At 42.6% G+C, this 22,629-nt stretch overlaps 2 protein-coding genes and 1 long non-coding RNA gene across 3 annotated transcripts in view; 2 read left to right on the top strand and 1 right to left on the bottom strand.

The window, feature by feature from the left end:
* The window catches only part of SUZ12 (SUZ12 polycomb repressive complex 2 subunit), a 30,935-nt gene extending 25,209 nt beyond the window's left edge, over window positions 1–5,726 (top strand). Inside the window, 4 exon segments of the mRNA XM_068413123.1 lie at window positions 516–673; window positions 1,132–1,330; window positions 1,868–1,947; window positions 2,288–5,726. Coding sequence (XP_068269224.1) covers window positions 516–673; window positions 1,132–1,330; window positions 1,868–1,947; window positions 2,288–2,633 — 783 coding nt within the window. The 3' untranslated portion in view covers window positions 2,634–5,726.
* A 75-nt stretch (window positions 5,727–5,801) lies between these two features.
* On the top strand, window positions 5,802–11,574 carry LOC137670342 (uncharacterized). The gene is made up of 3 exons (XR_011049242.1): window positions 5,802–5,912; window positions 9,844–10,430; window positions 11,105–11,574. It is a non-coding gene; the product is annotated as an uncharacterized lncRNA (long non-coding RNA).
* On the bottom strand, window positions 6,667–22,471 carry CRLF3 (cytokine receptor like factor 3). The gene is made up of 8 exons (XM_068413124.1): window positions 22,312–22,471; window positions 19,364–19,571; window positions 17,441–17,528; window positions 16,800–16,977; window positions 15,093–15,315; window positions 14,297–14,429; window positions 10,099–10,211; window positions 6,667–9,756 (listed from the first exon to the last, which is right to left on the bottom strand). Exons 1-8 carry the CDS (start codon window positions 22,432–22,434, stop codon window positions 9,503–9,505), a joined length of 1,320 nt encoding a protein of 439 aa, XP_068269225.1. The 5' UTR covers window positions 22,435–22,471; the 3' UTR covers window positions 6,667–9,502.
* Between the last annotated feature and the right edge of the window lie 158 nt (window positions 22,472–22,629).

A 22,629-nucleotide genomic window follows, 5' to 3' on the forward strand; every position in this document is an offset into this window, starting at 1 on the left:
TACATTTGGTTGGAAGTCTCTTGAAGCTTTAGGAAGGCGTTAAAAGTTTAAAGACAGTATTATATTTACTCATGCTGATAAAGATCTGTTCCTGCCAATCTGACCTTAAACGGAAGTTCTGTCCTATTTATGTGAAGCTATTGTAGTTTCCTGTACCCACTGCCCTGCTCAGATTATTCCAAAACTTGCAAAACTTCACTCTTAGCTGGTTAGAAATGTTCTAATTTCTAGGCTCCTTTTTAGCAATCTTTTGCTGATATTTTCCTTAATCTTATAGTTAGTTCTATTCTGAGTGGTTTTATACAAAACAGTAAAATGGTACAGAGCAGGGAAGCTTTAGTGTAATTTATTTCTAGAGGTTAATTATTTGGGTGTTGTAAAAGGAAACTAGAGCTATGTCAGGTTGTTGATAGGGTGATATTTAAGGTATTCAGAATTGAAAAGGTTACTTCTTTAAACCTCCTGATGTATTGTCATTACTGTTTGCTAAGTATATTTGCAATTATCTGTTCCAGTATCATCCAAAAGGTGCTAGGATAGACGTATCCATCAATGAGTGCTACGATGGCTCCTATGCAGGAAATCCCCAGGATATCCATCGTCAACCTGGATTTGCCTTCAGTCGCAATGGACCGGTCAAAAGAACTCCTATCACACATATACTTGTTTGCAGGTAGGGAGGTGGAAAACAAGGTCTGTATTTGTGTAATAGAGCATATGGGCTGGATGTGTGAAACCGAGGGATTTGTAAATCTGTACGTGCACATAAACAGCGTTACATTTCACTATCATCACAGTACAGTGGTTTATGACTAAATAAAATGTTATTGAAGGATGATAACTTCAGCTGTGATTTTCCTATATCTTTTCAGTTGAGGTATCTGTTCATAATGATGTAACTTTTTTTAACTGCCTTATCCTAAAACTTTTCTTCCCCAAAAGGTGGAGTGTGGGTTGGAACGGGATGTTGGCTTTTTAATGGGTTTTATTTCACTGCTGGTGATTCCCCCCATAACATTTTTGCAAGTTAGAGCTTAGAAGAATAATTTGTATTAATGAATTACAGTTCTTAGTATTTGCATATTTGATGTGATGGTTGAAAGCAGTTACTACTTTTCCCCCCTCTGCTAGGCCAAAGCGTACGAAAGCAAGTATGTCAGAATTTCTTGAATCTGAAGATGGAGAAGTAGAACAGCAGCGAACGTACAGCAGCGGGCACAATCGGCTGTATTTCCACAGCGACACGTGTTTACCTCTCCGCCCACAAGAAATGGAAGTGGACAGTGAGGATGAAAAGGACCCTGAATGGCTACGGGAGAAAACCATTACTGTAATTATTCCATTTATACAAAATTATTTTAACTGGATTATGGTTTTTAAAAGATGGTCTGCAGTTGTAGGGAACAAACAGGGCATATGTGGTGAAAATGATGCATTTACCTTAAGAGTAAGTAGAAAATTTTGTGATGCTGGGACACTAACGATAGAAATTGATGGAGTCAAAGTCTGTATTTTTAAGTATGCCTTTAGTTGCAAAGCTAGCTCAGTCCACGTGGGTCCTAACAAGTTTTCATTGTCTGTGGCTGGTTTTCTCCTTCAAAGAGGAGATGCTGGTATCGCAGGAGTACCCAGTGCTGTGTGTATATAAAATATAGAACTAACTTATCACAGGTCTCTACATGATATGACTTTTTTCTGACTTTTTTGACTGCAGTGCCTGGATTTCCAGCAGTAGCTAGTTCTGTGATGTATAGGTGGCATGAGTTGAATTTTAGGTGTGCTTTCGCTACTTGTCAGCAGACACGCAGTTCTGATGTGTGTGTTTGTTTCCTCTCCTGTCCTTTCTCCCAATCCTTTATCTGTCCAGCAAATTGAAGAGTTTTCTGACGTTAACGAAGGAGAGAAAGAAGTGATGAAATTATGGAATCTTCATGTTATGAAGCACGGGTATGTTACTATAAACTTAGGTTTGATACAAATAAATTATGATATAGATTTGGTTGACCATTTTGTGTTGCAATTCACTAAGCACTTAAAATTCAGTTAGCTCAGTTGTTTAGGAAAGGATTGTTAAAGGCTAATTTGGTAACAAGCTTTTGCCTGTTTAAGTTTTTTTTAAAATGTTCTTCTGCCTAGTAGCCTTATGGCTTTGAAAAGAAAAAACACTGCAGATGTTGAGACTATGTAATAGATGGTCTGTGCAGTGTCATTGATAAACCATGTTGTAGGGTATCTTTGTTTTTAAAAAATGTTCTACTTGCATAATGATGGTTTTCTAATTTGACAGGTTTATTGCTGACAATCAAATGAATCATGCCTGTATGCTGTTTGTTGAAAATTACGGACAAAAAATAATTAAGAAGAACTTGTGTCGAAACTTTATGCTACATCTGGTCAGCATGCATGACTTTAACCTCATCAGCATAATGTCAATAGACAAAGCTGTTGCCAGGCTCCGAGAGATGCAGCAGAAGTTAGAGAAAGGAGAATCAGCCTCCCCAACAGATGAGGAGTCTTCTGAGGAGCAAAGTGGGACAACAAATGGATATAGTGAAAATAATATGAGAGAGAGAATTTCGGAAGTGGATAGCATCTCAGGTGTCACAAAACAGAGCAAGAAACAAAAGCTCTGAAGTCAAAGGTCAATTGCCATTCGACGGACAAGCATTGAAGTGACATTCTAGGGTGCATGAGCTCTATAGAGAATTACACACAAAAATACAGAGATTCCAAACAGGCACTGCTGGATGGAAATAAATGATTTCAACAAGGATATTGTTTTAACAGGGTTTCTATTCAGTTAATTATGCAAGTACTACATGTATATCAATTTTGGTGATGTAATGACAATATTCTAAGAGTTTGAGCATGAAGAGCAATATGAAAATCTTTTTGTAATTTTTAGTAATTAGTGTCTTAAGAACTTTATGGAATTTACATAATTTAAATATATGTAAAACCATTTTTATATTAAGATTTTTGCATCTGTATCTGGCTGTTTTTCCTACCATGAAGTTGTGAAACACTGGGGAAAGGGGATTGGGATACAGTTTCTGCTTTTCTTATTTAGAAATTCTCCAGTTAGCTTTTTGTGAAAATAACGTCTCACTATTTAAAGTTTAACCTTGATCCTTGTATTTGAAATCATTTATCAATTGATCATAAATTACAAATTAATTTTTTTTTACACTAAAATTATCGGAGTTGGCAAACTTAGCACTTCCTTTGTCTTGTGCCTGTTTGGAAAGATCTTGGCTTTTCGTGTTCCAGACACAGTGAAGTACCACCTTGGCTTTTTGAGGATACCAGCAGTTTGGTTTTTCGTGGATAATTCTGATGTATTGATCACCCAGTGTACCATTTTAAACTTGAACATTAGCTCCTTTATATTTTTATTACACATTTACACAGCTACACAAACGATTTGATGCAAAACCTTTTTACTGGGGTTCCGCATCATAGTGTGCCATGCTAAAGCCGAGACTCTCTAGTCGGTATGTAGGCATTACGTCGATAACTTCTTTGGAAGTTCATGCCTGCTGTTTTGCCTGAGTACAGACTGCAAGTCCAGGCCATAGGTTTAGCTTTGGCTTTCGAGATGCCACTCTTGAGGGAAAAATGCACTGTAAAATTGGACCAGAAAATGTGTTGCACTTCTTATGCAAGTATTCTGTGATGTATTGTATTCAATACAGATACTAAGATGCTGACTAAACTATATTTGAGCAGTTTTGCACTGCTGTTAACACATTTTATGCATACGTTTACAGATTTTTTCCAATGGAAAGTGGTTTCACTACTGGTACAGTATCAGCACCGAAGGGTTTATTCCAGCAAGCACTGTGGTTGAGTGACATCACCTCAATTTTTTATTATCCTTAAAATATTGCATTTTTCATATTCTTTATTTATAAAGGAACAATGCTGCTGTAAATACAGGTATTTTTAATTTTTTATTTCATTCCATCACCATGAGATGCAGTTCCCTGTTTGTTTAAGGGGTATATAAGCTTTCTAATGGTGTCTTCAGAAATTTATAAAATGTAAATACTGATTTTGATGGTCCTTAAGATGTGTTTAACTGTGAGACTATTTAACTAATGGTGTGGATGTGATTTGTCATCCAGTATTAAGTTCTTAGTCACTGATTTTGTGTACAAAATAGGAAAGAGGGAAACTGCAGCTTTCATTACAAATTTCTTGAATTTGCCAGCTCTCTGAGTTTTAGCAAACTCTAATTATGCCTCTGGATAGTACATCAAGCATTTCTCTCTGGCTTTAATTTGCTAAAGCTGTGCACATATGTAAAAAAATAGATTATTTTAGGGGAGATGTAGTTCTAGAATTATTGCTTATGTCATTTCTTAAGCAGTTATGCTCTTAATGCTTAAAAGAAGGCTAGCATTGTTTGCACAAAAAGTTGGTGATCCCCCCAAAAATAGTAATGAAATTACTTCTGTCCAGTAAACTTTGTATGTCATGTCAATTTATAATAAAAGCTGAAAAAAGCCCTTTGTTTTCTATTTATAAAGATGCCTTTTCTATATGTACCTTTGATAGATTTTGAAGATACCATGTAAGCTGGTTTAAAAGAATTGGAATGGTACAGTAGATGTAAAAACAAAACAAAACCCCAAACAAAAACAAAAACCAAAACAAGTTCAGTTGTTTAAATGAACCGTTGTTTTTACATTAAATGTTTTATTTGAAATCTGCTTTTGTACATAAAGTTCAGTAATATAAAATCTGCCATGATGGTTGTCCAGTCATTTTGTGTGCATGCAGAAAGGCCACCCGCAGTACCTTGTATAAACTTTCTCTTCTGCATGTTCTTCCTTTGCCAGATAGTTACAAAGGCAGCTACATTTCTGTAGTCTTTTTGTTATATTTAAGGTGTCTCCATAAATTAACAGGTTTTTAGCTGATTATTAAACTTTCATTCTCCTTTCTTGGGGGTAGAGCTGAATACCTGAGATACATCTCTTGAGTTGTGTATTACTGTTTAGAACTGTAATTTCTGTAACTGAAAATGAAACATAATCACTCGTGCTGTGTCAGTTATAAAAATAAGATTTCTGAGGTTTTTTACATGCAAGTGGTTAATGTTTCAAACAGACTTTACAAGATAGTTTATTTGGAGCAAAGTTTAAATCTGTATCAGTTTAAAGTAGCACTAAGCTGGGACTGTAGAGAGTGGATACTCCAGGTACTACAGCACAAAACAAGTGAGGAATTGCACTGCTTGGCCAAATAGTAGATGCTGAAAACCTTTTTCCATGTTAAAAATAATTCAGATACTGAAATACAGGATATGACAGCTAGATTCTGTAAACTGACTTCAGACTGCAGTTGCCTGTATGCTTTTGTCTCTAAAATTGGCAAGGTTCTTCTGATCTAGCCTTTCATGTGTTCATGGCAGATTTTTATGATGTTTTGTATTTGGTGAACCCCAAGTTGGAACCTAACGTATGACTTGAATATTTAATTCAGTGCATTAAATACTATATTCAAAATTGTTAAATGCACTTAAGTTGTTAACCTTAAGTGTACGTTGCTTTAATTGCGTCTTGAGTGTAGTCCTTGAATTTTTGGGGGGTGGGGTAAAGAGTCACTGCCTGCAATGATGGGGTTGCAAATAATTTGAACTGTTATTTCACTAATCACCAAAACAAAACCCCCAGACCATACAACCCACCTCAAACCAGCAGTTTGATTGTACCTTTGAGAATGCAGGAGCCAGTGAGGACAATTTTGACAATATTGTTCAAAGTATTTCTTAATTCACAGAACAGTTTGGTGCCATCATCAACCAGTGCTTGAATGAAGGTGTTCCTGCTGGACCAGATTCCGGTTTTAAATCTGATACTGCATCATTTCGTGACTGAGAAAACTAAGAGCTTTGAATGAAGTAGGTAAGCCTGCCTTCTGTGACTCTGATAGCTGCTGTTCTTAACTTGCTTGATTTGAGGCTGAAGATGCATTCTTAGGAGATGATACACTCCGCACTTTCTCATGAAGGTTCTTCATATGAATGGTGTATTTAGGAGAGACAGCTACTATGTCAGCAGCCTTATGTACTGGTTTCACAAGTTCCTTTGAAAGAGCAAGGAAGTGGAACAGGCTGCAGGTAAAGCAGAACTAAGGGAATGAAGTAAAGCTGTGTGTTAGTTCAATGTGGGCTTTATTTGAAGACTATTAAATACCTCTGCTGCTTGCTCAGTAATGGTGGCCAAAAACTACTATGTGTAAGAGTTGCACCATTTAATGCAACTGTAAGGAGCTGGGAACAGTAAAAGACAAACTAGCTGTGATGGAATATTGAGGAAAGTTTACAGATGCTGTAACTATTTTTTTAAAAAGAAGGAAAATTATTATTTCTGCAAGAGATATCAGTTAAGATTTGAACTTCAGTGAGAAATAAAAGTAAGTGCACAAGTGAGAAACCTGAAAAAAAATTGTTTGGGACTTCCAAGGGACAGAAAATTCAAATTAAAAAAAAGGTAAGAAGCTCTTAAGGATAGCTGCAGTGCTACAGGATACATTTTTCATGTTCATGTTAGAAGAACACAGTGATGCTCAGCTTTATGCCCCAATAAATAATTTGCTAGACCGTACATAATTGATGGATAAAACTTTATTTTAAAAAATTCAAATTTCACTTGACACATAAGTCTTAGTTGAGGTAAGTGAATGTACTAGCTTAAGAAAACAACTTTCAGGATTGGATTTCATAAGCAGATAACACTGTTGCTTGCAAGGCTCCAATACCTAGAGGTGAAAAACTGTAAAGGAAGTGTCAAGTTTTTTGTCTAGCTGAACTCCACTGTGCAAGAACAGAATTTCAACCTTTTTAATTCAAGCCTCTCCTGATTTTTCGCATACTTTGTTACTTTATTACTCAGGTCTGTTGCCCTGAGCCTCCTTACCCCTCCCAGGTTTAAAAGGTGCAGCTCTAAGAGGTGGCTGAGCAGTACCTAATTTGCAATCTGGACAGCTAGGCTTATGCCAAGTTAAAAAAACAAACAAACAAAAAAAAACACCAAAAAACAATCCCAACATTGGCAACCTGCTCTTGTTCAACGTACAGCTAAAGACTAAAGTCAGAAAAAACTATTATTCTATTGCCATCCTCAGCTCTCCAGGGGAGCAGTGGGGGCCTCCTGCAGCCCTTCACAGTCATCTTCAGCTGCTTTGTAGGTATGTTCTGAACAAACTGACAAGGCATTACCAGCTCTGGAAGTACCTGAATTCAAGGCTTAAGCTTCATTTTCTAATATGCAAGTAAATATCCTGCAGAATCACTAGTCTGACTAGCCCCTCCAAAAGCAGATGAAAAGGTACCTGACCCATCGGTACCTCAGAAGTGTAGATATTCACAATTTTCCTTTCCATATGGTAAAAGTACTAAGTTACAACTAGTACCTGACACCTGAAGTGTGTAAGTAAAATTACTAGCACTACTAAGTGAAGCAAGATGTAAGTTGGCAGCTAGCTGGAGTGCCAGCCTGACACGGATCATCTACTGAACCTTCTTGCCTATAGGAAGAGAACCATATTTTAAAAGTATTGAAAATATTCCTCACAGGGTAATTCAAAGGAACACTGAAAGTACAGGATAAGCTAGTATTCTCTTACTCCCTAACAGTGAAATAGTTAAGCTTCAAAAACAGAATCCTGCAGGCTTTTTCTTGCTAACACTGGATTATCTTACCTGCAGGTGTCCAGTCTTCCTCACTTCGTATCTTACAGTAAATTCCAACCTAACTACCATGTGCAAGTTCTTTGCATCCATCTGAATGTACTCGCAATTTTTTTTCTTGTAAATGGTATAAATATCAACCACCCTTCTCCTCTTGTGAAATCCATGTACCCCTACCACAGATGCTTGTGGTAGAAATCCAGGCAGTGACTAATCTTTTTGTACTGACAATGTGAGCATGGGGGACATAATCCAATGTAAATTAAGCTTTTTATGCTAGCACAGAGGGCTAATGTAGCACACTGACACTGAAGGAAAATGGGCAGAATGATTGTCTAGGTTTTATAATACTGCTATTCTAACATGCTAAAATATACTTAATTTTAATAGAGCTTGAGGTAAGAAGGTCCCTTTTAAGGCCCTCAGTGAGCATTGCTTTAAAATATTCTTTAAATCCCGTAGTATTGCAATTTTTGACCAGGAATAGGCTCTTTTTGATAAGCTCATTCTAAATCTTAGTTGCTCCTTAGGGGAAATAGTGGTAACTTTATGTAACTTCTGAATTCAAAGTCAATTAATTCGTAATTTCTTACCCCATCCTTCTATAGGGAGGAGAGCTAAATTACCACCCTCTGCTCCATTTTGACTGCCACAGGTTAAATCTGTGCCCATGGGGTCTGCCTTAAGCCCATACCCAAAGCCCCTCTCCATTAGCTCCCAGGGTGGATCTCCAGCAGCAGTCCCAGCTTGCTTGGGTGGCCTCGTCCATCCCCAGCGCTCGGACCATAAACCTGCGCTATTGCACGTGAACGCGAGGTGTTCCCAGACAGCTGCCTGGCATTTCCAGGAATCCTGCGCATCAGAACGGCATTTCCCTTAGCTCTGTTGGACAACAGAAAGCAGGGTGTCTCCAAGTCTTAGAAGGGCTCTATGAGGAGTCGTGGCTGCCATCTGCGTGTCATGCCTAAGGACTGAGTTGCTAACAGTTCTGACAGGCTACGTGGTGAACTGTAACTAGGGAAGTCAGAGCAGGTAAGGAGAACTGTCCTACTCTAGGTATTGGTCTAGTTTGAGGCAAGCACCTGCATGAAGCTGATGTAAGCATCACCGTGCAACTACTCTAGAGAATACATTCCAAGTGACAACATAGAAAACAGTTCAAGAAATGTCTGGAAATAAGGCACTTAATGTCTCACGTAACAGATTGGCTACATATTTAACCAGACATTATGGCTCAGACATCTTTGCTCTGGAGGAATGAACAGTACCGTGCATGGAAGGAATGGCTGTCGCATGCAGAACCCACTATCCATTCATGCTATTAAGGCAGCACTGTCTACAAGGCAGCATAGCAGGACATCACTAACTACTTTGCTCTTTTTCTGAGTGGTATAAATAAAACTTTGGTCCATTACCACCCCTCCACCCCCCTAAACGTTTACAGGCTTATTTCACAGAACAGCAGCATTAAGCAAAGTTAATTCTACACAACACACGTACCCTGAGACTAGAGTACAAAGAAATACTGACAAAAATCAAGTCTGGAGGGAAAAAAGGGAAAGGTCTTATGGACTGCTTAAATTACTTTGCCTACGCAAATGCCTGTTTGTAACTTTTTCCAGAGTAACAAATCCAATGTTTCACAATTATTTTTTTAAATGAATCCAGTAGGAAGTACAATATGGTGGAGTTCAAGTAGTATAAAGAAAGGTTTTTGTTAACAGATTGTTGATGTCAAACAGCTGGAAACCCAGGTTTTAACATTACACTTCATAGCAAGAACAAAAATCCCTTCACTCCCTGCTAAAACACCAAAACCTTCCAGCCCGGGTATGAAAATGAACATCCAAAATACAATGAGACACAGCATTGATCAAGTACCCAGTCAAAGACCACTTCTCTGTTGTTAGAGCTAATGGTTACTCTAAGCTTGCAGTTCCCTCCCTCGTTGCTGGAAGGCCCTAAGTGCACAACCTCCATGTCAAACGTCACAGTCGATCCAGAAGTAACAGCAGGCAGTTGGTTTGTCATCTCTTTTCCATTTACAAATACTGCCCCTGAAACAGTCAAGATAGCAAATGTTATTTCTCACTTTCTGTACATACTAACATGCAATACTATGTCTCCCTATTTTTTTTTTGCAGGCAAATAGAAATGGAAAGCAACCCTGCCACGGTCCTTTTTGTCCCATCAAACAGGCTGCAATAACTGCAAGCAGAAAAAGGAGACCTGTGATCTCACCAAAGATTTGAACTGAGTAAACAGCGTGTACATAAAAGGTGGATGAAGTTGCTCATATGTGATCCAGGGATACCAAGAACCAGAGGCTATGGATTTTGGGAAATAAAGAATAATTAAAAGAAAGGATCACATTCTTCAGTTCTGTGATTCAGACTCACCGTTTGTGCTAATGCACACGGCTTTATCCCGCTGCAAAGAATCGTAGCCGTTCTGCTGCTCCACGCACACTCCTAGGCTGTCTCGTCTGTCTGGCTGTCCCACGGTTTCAATTCTACCAAGCAAAAAGTTAAGTCAAACTCTGAAGATTTAAATCAAACCATACAATGAAATCCTGACAGCAATACCCTGCCACACCAGACCTCTGCACTGTGCTCCAGGGCTTTCAACAAATTCATCCAGCCTTTTGGGGAGATGGCTGTTGAATGACCAGAAGCCCTACCAGCTTTCCCAACAGCTCCACTGAGCAATGCTCTATTAATCTGTATAAAAGGTAATCTGCTTCCTGCAAACTTTCATTGTTATTTAATGAAATTCTCTACTGCCACAGCTTAGAGCCCTTTGAAATGATTCCCAGTTGTCTGAAACAACCAATATGTGCAAAACTACACTCTACGGTCATCTATACCAGATTACTGGTCAACATCCCATGCTGTGGCAAGACAGCTGTAGTTTCAGCAGGTCTTTAATAAGCATGACTAAAATGGGGGGGGGTTGAGCCCTGCTATGTTCTGCTGTAAAGGGGTGGGGGCGGAAGGTTGATGTGTTTTGGTGGGGGTGGGTTGTTGGGTTTGGGGGTGTGGGGGGTTTTTTGTTTACTTTGTCTTTTTTAATAATCAGCTTTGGTGCAGATGTGTATTAAAAACAATGCCTAGGAGGGCATTTACAAGTCTGGCTTCCGCTCAGCTGCATTTAGGATTTTGATCCTGGGAAAGAATCTCCAAAGAAAAAGCAAACAAGTTCTGCCAAGGACCAGGGATACAGTTCCCTGTGGGCCCTCGCAGCTGAGCGGGGCAGCACACTGAAGGGCCCTTCCGTATCTGGGTCCTTTCTCTTGTACTGCCATCTCTCAAAGGTGCTAAATCATACTGTAGAGAGAGCCCGAGTCACTCAGAAAACTCAGATTGTCTTTTCTAGGAAGTAAAACAGTGGTTATTTTCATTACAGCTGGAGAGAAAGAACAGCACTGGTACGTGGTTGTTGGCAAACAACAGAAAAACTTCAGCAGCAGCTTTTAAGAACTGGAAATGAAACTGGGCAGTGGACTGGCACACAATGGGTTAACTCTTTCAAGACAAACAGGGAAGATAGAACATGGTTCCAATTTTACTTTTGCACTCCATCAGATTTTTCAGTCCCCTGGGAACGTCACTAAGATAGCAAAAGCCTTGTACTGTAAGGCAAAGTAAACATCCAAGAAGCTTTTCATTTGGAAGTGATCCACAATGTTTTCCCAACACAACTTTAACTTCATTTTGGTACTCTACATTTTAAACTCTGCCTGAGTTACTGGTAAAGCTTATAAACAGCTACTTATCTGTAAACTTTGTGCATAAGGTAACATTAATTCATTCCATCCCTAGTTAAGGGAGCCTTTCTTGAGTTTTGGGTAGGAAGCGTTTGTACAGTCACAAGAATGGACAAAAATGCATAATTATAAAGCCATTAAAAAGTATGAATTCTATCACATCAATCTGTATCCCCACTTACTTGCTCATTTATACAGACCCCTTTTGCAGAGCACTGTCACGGTAACCTGGACCAGCAGCAGTAGTAGGAAGAAAAACAAACATCAAACAAGTAACAGGACAGCAAATACTCCGAGGTAGGAGCGATGGTACAACCTGGAGTGGGAGCATTTACACAGCAGTCAGTCTGGGACCAGCTGAATGTTTCAGGTTCAGCGCTCTCAGTGGCATCCACAGGAATCCAGGCTGAGGCCACGTTTTTATCACGTACTTCTGTATTCATCCCACCCAGGCTTTCCAGCATCAGGGCTACCCCCCCTGCCCTTACTCCAAGAGAGCAGACTGGGCTGCGTGCTAACGCAACGAAGGAAAGAGCCAAACCTTCCTTACACCATGAAGAGGAAGCACAACCCGAGTACCCAAGAGCCAACCTACAGTTCTGCAGTACCTTTCCTCCTCTCGCATGCACGGGGAAGAAGACTGGGATCTGGTACAGGTCACCATTCCTTTCCTTACTAGGCTTGATTTTTCCACAATTAATAACCAGCCCGAAACAACGAGCCCACGTACAGGACAGAGCATCACTGCACAGTCTCCTAAGCTTCGCTCTACTAGGCTGATTTTTCCTATCACATTAACAAAGTTATTCGCCAGCCTCTATGATCCCTGGGACTTAAAATTTTAAAAAGCCCACAGAATACGCGGTAGGAACGATGCTCAGGGGGACACTGTTTGAATCCCTTCTCACCACTTCCAGTGCTGCAGAGCAAATCCTTGCTCTGTCACGGCAGCACACAGACACTGAACCAGTGCAACCACCACCAGTTTCCATTTGTCTCAGAGCAGAGAGAAGGAAACCTGTGGGTGATCACACGCGCTTCCTTTGCATTAGCTGTCAGTAGAGTTGTGGTGGGTCCCTGACAAAGTCAGCATGACCTTCATACGGTGTCTGCTGGATGATCCCAAATCACCAGCCTGACTACAGCTCCCCATGGCAAGCAAAAGCTTTAGAGACAGCTGCACAGCAGGGCTCTTCGGAGAAACCTTCCCTTCCCTCAGGGCAGCTCCCTGAAGGCTGCAAAAACACAGGATGAGTCTTGACTTTAAGCAATGATGTCTTCCTGCAACTTGTCCAAAAGCCTCACCTCAGAGGGTGACCACAGCAGTCTGTCTTTACAAAGCAGACATGAAACACTGCATTTACCACAGCTTCAGTTCTCACTGAGGAGGTACGCCTGTGTCCTGAACACACAAGAAGAATACAGAGCTGCTTCACAAACGTCTGTAACGTGAACCTGGCTTATTTGGTTTGCTCTGCAAGCCACTTAGCCCCTTGTGAATACGCTTTTGTTTCAACAGATGGAGAAAGCCAAGCACCAAGTACTGCATCTCCCTGCTCAGGAAAACCTCACACACTTTCAAACAAGAAGCTACTCTTGGACCCTGGAAGAGGAACACAACCGATTTTTGAGGTAGTCCTCAATCTTAAGATTCATGTCATTACAGTTCTTGTGGACATGTGCTTGTTAGTGCTCTGCCATCCTGAAACAATCTCCTCTCAGAGAGGAGTCCACATTACCAAAATGTAAAGCAAAAGATTTTCATGTGTTACCAATAGAAAAAGATAAAAGGCATTGGTCTGAAAGAGAACCAAGGGAAACCTCAAAGTTCTGCCTTTAATTTCACAGGCATTTCTGAGCCAAGAGATGTTAAACCTAGCAACAGATTTCAAATGAAAGCTTTAGATCTTTTTATCCCATCTCAGACAGGCCAAATGAATACATCCTCATACTACAACCATCTAAAGTTAAGTCAATTCATTATCAGGAAGGGAGAAATGAAACACCATGGAGTAAGTTACAAAAATATCATGAACAACCCCCTTAAATTGCCTTTGGGGGTTGCCTGCTGTACAGCAAGTAGTTTTATTTAAGCAGGGAAAGATGGAATAAAGCTTCAGAGTCTCTGAGGTCTGTAATTACAACTGACATATCCACAAGGAAGTTCCCCATACCCCGTTAAACAGCATCATCTCAGGGACAGCACTACAGGCAGCAAAGCTGCCAAGGTTTTTAATCACATTCTATGTCAAATGAAAAGCTTGAATTTCACAAGGTCCCTTCTCCACTCAAGAGTTTCTAAGCAGTAGTCTGATCACCACTAATTAAAGACATCAGTGTCAGACTGTCATCCTTACCTGTCCCAGCAGCACATATCATGTTTCACGTCCAAAGTCATCAAAGCATGTGGACAGTCTGGGAAGGGAAGCACCCACTGACCCAAGGTTAAAAAGAATCCCTGGCAAGCCTCCTCTGACTGCTGACCCGCCAGCAAGAGCTGCTGCAGAACTCGAGGAAGTTCAACATTCCACAGATGTGCTCAGCACGGGCTATATTTTACCACCCCCCAGGAGTTCACTCTTGTGTCTGTTTTAGATAGGTGCAGGTCCTACAAAAACACCAGGTGTTTTCCTAAAGAGCCAGGAAGTAGAAGCAAAGAGAAGGAAGTTCAGACTTCACAGACAACGCTACCTGGACTGGGGCTGAGCTGATATAAAACTCAAACACGCATCACGACTCAGGTTTACATACAATTCAGAGGTAATGGACTAGAGAAGGAAGCTCAGTTCGCAGGAGACGCACCAGACAACAGCTACCCAGAAAGTACTTGCCTGAATGTTAATGTTTGCCCACAGAAGTACGTAGGAGCTTTGGAGTAGAGCACACCGCATGACTGAGAATCATTTCGAAGCGCAATGTTTCTACGACTGCTCAAGCTGTAACCCTCCAAACCAGGTGTCCATTCTTCAAAGAAAAAACAAAAGCAGTGTGAACCTCAACTAGACCAGCTACTGTCTGTGCCAAATAAAGTCAGTCGCAAAGTCCCCTCGGTTTACCTCATATGAGTGCAAGCTATGTTAAGAACCGGGGCTGGCTTTGCCGCCTTCTGATGGAGAGATTTCTTTTTCAAAGCATTTGCAATTACAAAAAATATTTCCCAGCTCACAAGGTTCACCAGATGTTCGCTCTTTGCTGGGATCCCTGTGAAGTCATATTGTGTGCAAAGGAAAACCTTCAAGACCCACTGTCCTTAAAAATTTGCAAGTGAAGAGAAAATTTAGGTTTTTCTCTCTCCAAGAGCTTGTTATGTGACTGTAGGTCACCAAACAACGCTTAGGTAGGGGTGAGGGAGAAGGGAAAAAAACGCTTCACTTCTGGCTCATTGATGCTTTCCAAGGCTAAGCAGTGAGGTACCTGCTGGAAAGACTCACTAATTGTCACTCACACCATGAAGCAAAGAATACCAGGACAAACAGACAGTTCATCATACATTACACATACATCACAGCTAAGGCCACCCATCACCATACAAGTAACAGCTCTGTAAGTCACTCAGCTATAGGCCTTCAGGAGTGCTGCACTGGCGACACGGGCTTAAGATGAAGCTGAACAGCAACAGAACAGTACCATGGGGAACTAGCGTGGTACGGCCGATCTGAGGAATGCTCCAGGGACTCCACTCCTGCCGTCCATCTCCTCGGGCACAGACTCTGAACTGGTAATCAACATTAGGATCAATATGCAGCACTATGAACTCTGTCTCCGAGCCGACATAGACATCTTCAAAGTGACTGGCAGTACTCTTACGATATTGCAGTCTGTAATCTTGTGGTATGAAGTCATCATCCACCTAGAGAAACATTTATTGCGTTAATAAAGGACCCCCTCTTTTGTCCCTTTCGCCTCTGAAGCAGCACATACAAGGGTAGTACTGCAGGCTGTCAACAAAGGCGACTCAGAGTCACCAGGTATTAAAGAGCAGAAAGCACGCCTTATAGAAAATAAAATCAGTGTCTGAACCAACTAATACAAAAAGAAGTATAAGAATGATTCGATTACAGTTTAAAAGTATCTGTAGGAGAAGAAATATTTAACAGAAGGCTTTTCAATCTAGCAGAGATATAACAAGATCCTTCAGCCAAAAGCTGAACACAAATTTGCAGAAGAAATTCAGTGCCAATTTTTAACAGCAAGGGAAACTCACTATTATCCTTCATAAACTGTTCCAGGGAATGATTTCCAATTCTTGATATCTCTAAGTCAAAAGAGATTTTTAACATTTTTTCTCCCCACAAAAGCTCCACTATCCCTCAAGCACGACTAAATTGAGGGAACTCCTCTATAGGGCAGAAAATCAGACCAGATGTGACAAGAGCACCTATGGTTTTATAATCTGAATCCACATCCTTTACAAGGTAAGGGTGGCTGACCCATGGCTGGCTGTTGCTAGAACAATGTAAGTTTGTTTAATGCTGCCAAGGAGTATAGAGCGGTCCAACAACAACAAAACCACATCAGAGCACAGCAGTGATTTACTCAAAAATAGTTTGTGTGTGTTGAAGAGAAAGGCTACTTGACTAGCTAATGCCAACATTAAAATATTTTCTCTTTCTATCCACTGCATATCCCTAGGAACACAAACATGTTTAGGGGTAAAAGCACAACAAAACAGGTTCAGCCTCATCCTGGGTCTGCTAAAGCATCTTCAAAGGGAATGAAAGCATCACCCCAGCAATGAAGCTCAGTCTCACTGAGAGCGTTTGGCTGTTGTTGCCAAACAAACGAACCACTCGCTACGTGCGAATCACCTCTGTCAGAAACACACACACCAGGAGTTCTTGGTCTTGTTTGTACAACAGCACCACAGACAGATCGCACTCTACTATTTATTTCTTTAGTGGGAAGAGCATATGAAGGAGGTGTTTCCTGCTTGTCCAGTACCTGGCACGTCCTTACGCACGGGCAGCAGGGGTAGCAGTGTTTTCAGCTGCCCCTCTTGACTTCCCCACATATAGGGAAGGAGACTGCAAGGCAGAGGTGCATTAGTGTGTCGGCCCTTTCTACCTGCAGATGGAGACAGGTTGAGTCCAAGAGCAAGAGCCTAACACACAAGTGTCACTACCAGGCAGACACAGCACCAACCACAACATCACTAGATTACCTTGCCTTTAAATGAGGCCGTTACCATAAAAATATCTTCTAAAGTTTCTAACTACACACTGCAGTGGACCATTCCTTTGAGGGCAGCAGAGAATCCAGAATGAAAGTGGCTTGTTCAGTTTCTCTCAATAAAACTGAAGTCTGAATGATTTTCACTCAGGATATTTTACCTACCTTACACCACCGGACTAAAATACCTCCAGGCTTCTCAACGAATTCCTCTAGCTGTACAGGTGGGCGAGACGCCACAGTTCCATGTCTGAATATTTGATTTCTCAATATAGTAAGAAGGCAGTCATCCAACTGGGCAGATAAACAAGGCACGTCAACCAAGGAGGGCACTTCTGGTAAGCTGAGAAAGGAAAGTTTGCTGTAATGAAAGGGGCCAGCTTCTACAAATTCATATTTTGTCCATACACTTGAATCTGTGCAGATTTGCAAAGAGAGAACAGCTGCAGAAATTGGCATGTGCGTTTCAAACTTAAAAGACTCAGCAAACATTGTGTTTCAGCCCTAACCAGACTGTCTGTTTCTCAGTAAATACTCTGAAATACAGGCTGTTCTGCAAGGAGCGGTTTCATCGTTCACAAAGAAACAGCCTATATTTCTGCAGAACATATGGAGGTTGAAAACTACTCCATTCTGGGACTGCCAGCCCCAATGAAAGTCTATGAAACACAGAGGACAGAACACCTCAAATTAATCTTTTAAGGCAATGGAGCGGAAGGCTTTTGTTTCAAAAGAGAAAAGATCCCCTGTACAGGAAAAGCACATGTGCCGCTGCCTCAGATCACCTCAGTGTGTCAGTATCTTACCTATCTAGCTGAATATGTAAAGCTTTTTTTGTAAAGCTGCAAAGTTTCTCATTCTGTTGTCCCACATCTCCATGGACTGCACTCTCTCCTGGAATCAAATGGTAAAAATATTCCTAATGAGAAAACGTCCAAGAAAGGCATTCTTTGCTTCAAAGAAGAACCAGTTCTGACACGAACAACCAATTAAACATGAAGCATTCTCAGCACTTTTGCTAGACTCTTAGCTAGAAAACACAATTATAGTTAACAATATAAAGCCTATCTAGCAACTTTTGAAGCTCTCAGAGATTCCTGTAGACACACCCGTAACAGATGTAATAATTTGCCTCAGGTCTCAGACAGTAGCAGAACTGGGGTCAGATGCCAGAAATCAGGATTATTAATCCCTTCCTCTGCCTGCTTTAAAGGAAGAAAAAAAGCAAAGCACCTTCACTGAGCAAAAAATAAAAAAGCAAGAGCTTAAGCTTTTAAAAGCAAAACCCAAATTTCAGCCATTGTTCTGTTTGCTACAATCTAAATGGTAACTATCATCAAAATGAAGGAAATAATCCATGCATTAAAGTGTGGAGATAAATAGAAATCTCCCATAAGCTTTCCATATAAAGTAGCGTCCCACACGTCAGTTTACACAGACCTATGTGCCATTCTCCTATCTGATGACTTTATGGTAATTACAACATAAGCAAGCTCAGTCCTTTTCCCCACGGAGGATTACAAACGTTACAAATCTCTAAAGAAAAGCACACGTCACAATTGGCAGCAGGAGATCTAATAACCATGGAGGCTTAACTCCTTTCTGACTCAGATGCAACGTCTGCTCATTTTGACATGACTTAGCAACGCTTCTACTGCTACAGAGGGAATGGTGACCCACGGGACAGGACGTGCACAGCTAGTCAGGTTCTCACGAGATCTGCTACTCATACAAAACACAGGCAATCCTTGCCAACACCCCATGATTCAGTAACTTGAGACTTAAAATAAAACCCAGGTGACTGCCAGCTGTCCCAGAGGTTGTGGTGCTCGAAAAAAAACCCAACAAATTACTTCTTAAATATTGTCACTGCTCCTGTGAGCAGCAGGCATAGAGCTACCAAGGCAGCATGTTCTCTAAGCGCAAAGCTCACGTCTGAGTGGAAGCTGGTAGATTCCTGACCCGTGGGAGACTGCTCAATGCACTTTAGTTCACAAAACTGAGATCATGTTGAAAGAAAGTTAAAGTTGAGACATGAGAACAATGCAAGGAAACTGCCAACATACTCATGGCTCAGACATGCTCCCAGTAGGTTCTCCAGTGTGGGGAAAACAGTCAAGAGTGACATTCCTTTCTGGCTAGGTATTTAGCATCAGTAGGGTACACACGGGCCCTTACAGTAATATTCCACGTGTCCATTTTTGTCTGTCTCATCCTCAGACTTTTTGGTGACACTTTTCCCATACAGTGGCTATTTCATTCCTCATGTTCCCCATCAACAGTGAACACAATCACACTTAACAAGAGAGATAATCTGTTTACTTCAGCTGCTGTTCCATCAAGACACAAATAACTTTCTTCAACCAACAGAGATGTTTTGTTATTATTGTACCCAAGATGTATTTTATTTCAACGTAGCCTGTCATAACCCTCTTTCTAGAGTGGAGGGCGCAGGACACCTGCAGTGAGACATTTCCAACGTAAGTACTTCCTGCCACACTGACATACGTACACCTAGGACTGGAGCGAAATATTAAAATACAGATTTGTAGGAGATAATATTGATCAGCTCTTCACTACATCTACCCAGCTTTAACCTTTTCTTAACATTTGGTTTGAGAGAAGTCCGAAATGAGCCAAATATGCTGATTATAACAGGAACATTCCCGTCTTTGAGAGAAGACACACTGGAAGGTAGAGCTAAGACTTAGTGTCAGGTCCTGCCTTACCTTCCCGGAGCAGCTCATCGGCCGTACTGACTCCGTGCTCTATTAGCTTCTGGCATTCATCCAAGGGTTTGATGCTCTCTTGTTCTATAGCATCCACTTCCTGCAGCAGTGACAGCAGCCGCTCATCCAACAGCTTCTTTAGGGTCCCTTTCAAATCATTAAAATGTTGCTCAAGTACATCTCTGGTCAATGTTGCACTTTCTCTGATCTAAATTCAGGTAACAGGAAAGAAGGATTCAGGATAAAGGCAAAGGCCACGTACATCTTTTATTTTTCTGAACGACCTCATCTGCATCTGCTGGAGAAAAGCCGTGTGTGAAGTCAGCTTTAAGAAAAGGACCACTGGCAGTTAAACTAGTGTACTCGTTTTTAGTACATGTACAGCAGGGAAAGAGGCAAAGAAACCAGCCTGGACAAGGGGAAGAGCATATTAACTAAGCAAAATACAAACTGGGTTACGTGAACTTCAATCAAGAAATTTTTCTTGGCAGAAAAGTCCAGATGCTCTATAGGTCTTCTCCCCACCGCCCCTCAAAACTGCTGTAATCCTATTCAAAAACCACTCTGCCGTCATGTACAGGTAATCCTCATTGGAATGAAAAAGGTATCAGGCTTTTAGAAGACTAGAAGTACTCTTACAGGCCCTATCCCTTCACTGGATTTTCAAAATCCTCGTAAAGCTGCTTTCTTTTCAATTTTTTTCAAATAGCCACCTTGGATTTGTCTGTGCTCCAGGGTTACAGGGCAGGGTGAACAGCAAGTCTGCTTTGATTCTGGAGGAACTAGACCACAGGAGGTTCTACAAGTGCTTATTAAAATGTTTGCAAACTTGCTGAATCTGACTTTTAGGGAAGAAAACACATTTGGACACTCTTGAGCTAAAGATGCAAAAGTCAAAAGTAAACATCTCCCTACGAACCACTTTTCTAAGTCACACACACAAGGAAACGCTGCAACATGCACGCTGCCTTACACGTAATTTCTAGATCTTTAGAAGCACTGACAACCAACACAGGAAGTTCTCTGGTTAGGTAAAATAAATTTCCTCTTCAAGTAATATTCATGAACGTCTGCAGCCGCCACACAACTCGGTTTCCCTTCTCGTGTTATTTCAATGCTTGAGGAAAAAAAGGAAGTATTTAGCTTTGTGAAGGGGTGGGGCGGAGGAAGACAGAACAGTCACTTCTCTAAGCCCATCACCTCCATTATATGCAGATACAAATGCAACAAGTCAGCCTCGGACTTACAGATACCACCAGCTATGCAGAAGAGGAAACGCAAGTCCCTGAACATACTGAGCTGCATGAAGCTTGTTGAAAATCATGTCCCATTGGTCCAAAAGAAAAGGATGCAACAAAAAAGATCTACAGCGCTTTTCCTATCACATTAGCCCTCCAGGCCCCAAATAATAAAGCTTCTGCTATCTGAACCCCAGTTTAAGACATTCAGCACTTCTGGACACAGTGAATTCTCCGACATGTGTTGGTTGCATGGTTGATTCTTTGTGGACAAAATCGCGTGTGGTCCTCAAGATGGGAAGAGAGGAAACAGACACATGCACACAAGCACAGAAATTCCCCCAGAGAGGAAAAGGAAAGAAGGGTAAGGTACCTAAGCACTCCCAGCCCCCGCAGAAAGGCAAACTGGCTCCCTCTCAATGCATTCTGAGTTATCAGGCAACACTCTGAGATGATGAGCTTTGGATTAAAGACAGTCACAAACAATTAATTTTCTTAAGTAGCTTGAGGTTTTGCAGATGACTAGTTCAACGTACAGTGACTGCTCACATTCACTCAGTAGCAGGACACCAACCTAGCAGATTCATAGCAGGTTTCTAAGCAGATTCGCTTCAGAGACACGATCAGGTCACCACAGAAACACGTTCTGAATTTGTTTGGGTTTTTTTTAATGTATTTGCCTCTTGCAGAGTCGAATCAAAGATAGTAAGACTTTGGTTCTAGTCTGCAAAAACTGAAACACTTAGAGGATGTCTGAGCAGAGAAGCCAGTCCTGCGATGGCTCTCCGCAATCTCCCTACCCACATTTGCATATCTTATCACGCATCTTCAGCGCAGAGTGGGTGGGTTACTAGTCCCACTGGCTTCGGTGCACAGCTGCAGAAAAACCAGCCAACCTGGAATGCTGGCAACGCTTATACGCGACCCACAAAGTACGTGACCCACGGAGTCTGGTGCATGGGGACAGCAGAGTTCGGGATAGCATCCAAACTAGAGAGCAACCCGCCTAGGCAGGTATCTTTTAGATGTGAGGGGAAAGAGACAGGCACAACACTTGAGAGAAAACAAGACTCAGCATCCCAACTACTTCAGAAAATGCAGATTTAGGTATCTTTATTCTTGCCTAGGAAACCTCCTTGTCATCCCAGAGATCCAGGCTCAGTTCAGAAACAGACTTCAACTCCCAGCCCTTCTTCCCTCATCCTTTCTACACCCGTCCATTCCCAAATCCCACCGCCGGCACCTGCAGAGCCAACACGCAGGTGTCCCTGCGGCGGGCACAGCTCCGCGGGGCCGCCACCGCCACCACCCCCGGGTCCCGCGGGCTGCCCTCCGCGCCCCGCGGTCCCCACACGCTCCCGCCCCAGCTCTAACAGGCCGCTCCGCGCACCCTGCGGACACGGGCTCTAGGGACAAACACGGCTCCGGGCGAGCAGCGCAGGACCGAGCGCTGCCCCGGAGGCGCCTCACCGACGGCTGCCGCCCCGCGCCGCTCGGGGTGGGGGGGGCAGGCTCAGCCGGTGTCCCACCGCCTAACGACAACCCGCAGGACGGGGGGTGCGGGCAAACCGCGGATCCCCGCGCAGGCGGCAGCGGCGGGGCGGGCGCCTCCCGGCCGCTCGTCCCCTCCCGGGCTCGCTGCTGAGCACCTCCGGAGCGCCCCGCCGCCACCCCTCACCCGGACAGCCCCGTCCCGTCCCACCTCCCCACCTGCTTCCGCGCCTGGTGCAGCCCCCGCAGCCGCTGCTCCAACTCCCGCCGGTAGTTCCGCGCCGCCTCGATGCTCTCCCGAGCCTCCTGCAAGAGGAGCCGCGCCTCGGCCTCGGCCTCCATGGGCAGCCGCGGCGGCGAGGCACCCGGCGGGGCGGGGCGCCGGCGGCGGGCGGGCGGGCTTCGCCCCCGGAAGGGCCGCACATCCGGGCGCCGTGCCCCGCGGGGCGGAGCGGGAAGCGCGGCGGGGAGCCGGCCCCGCGGCGGCGACGGGGCGGCCCCGGGGCGGGGGCGGTGGTACCGGGGCGGGGGCACGGG

Source organism: Nyctibius grandis, chromosome 15 (genome assembly GCF_013368605.1).
Source record: "Nyctibius grandis isolate bNycGra1 chromosome 15, bNycGra1.pri, whole genome shotgun sequence".
In the NCBI taxonomy this organism is placed as follows: Eukaryota; Metazoa; Chordata; class Aves; order Nyctibiiformes; family Nyctibiidae; genus Nyctibius; species Nyctibius grandis.

Bases quoted from the DNA above. Each gene is read 5' to 3' on its own strand.
- CRLF3 (XM_068413124.1), bottom strand. From the start codon at position 22,434: ATGGAGGCCGAGGCCGAGGCGCGGCTCCTCTTGCAGGAGGCTCGGGAG. The intron at 17,529-19,363 runs GTAAGGCAGGAC...ATTTGATTCCAG, and splicing joins CGATGAGCTGCTCCGGGAAG to GAGAGAGTGCAGTCCATGGA. The intron at 10,212-14,296 runs GCAAGTACTTTC...TTTGCTTGGTAG, and splicing joins GGGCAAACATTAACATTCAG to AATTGAAACCGTGGGACAGC.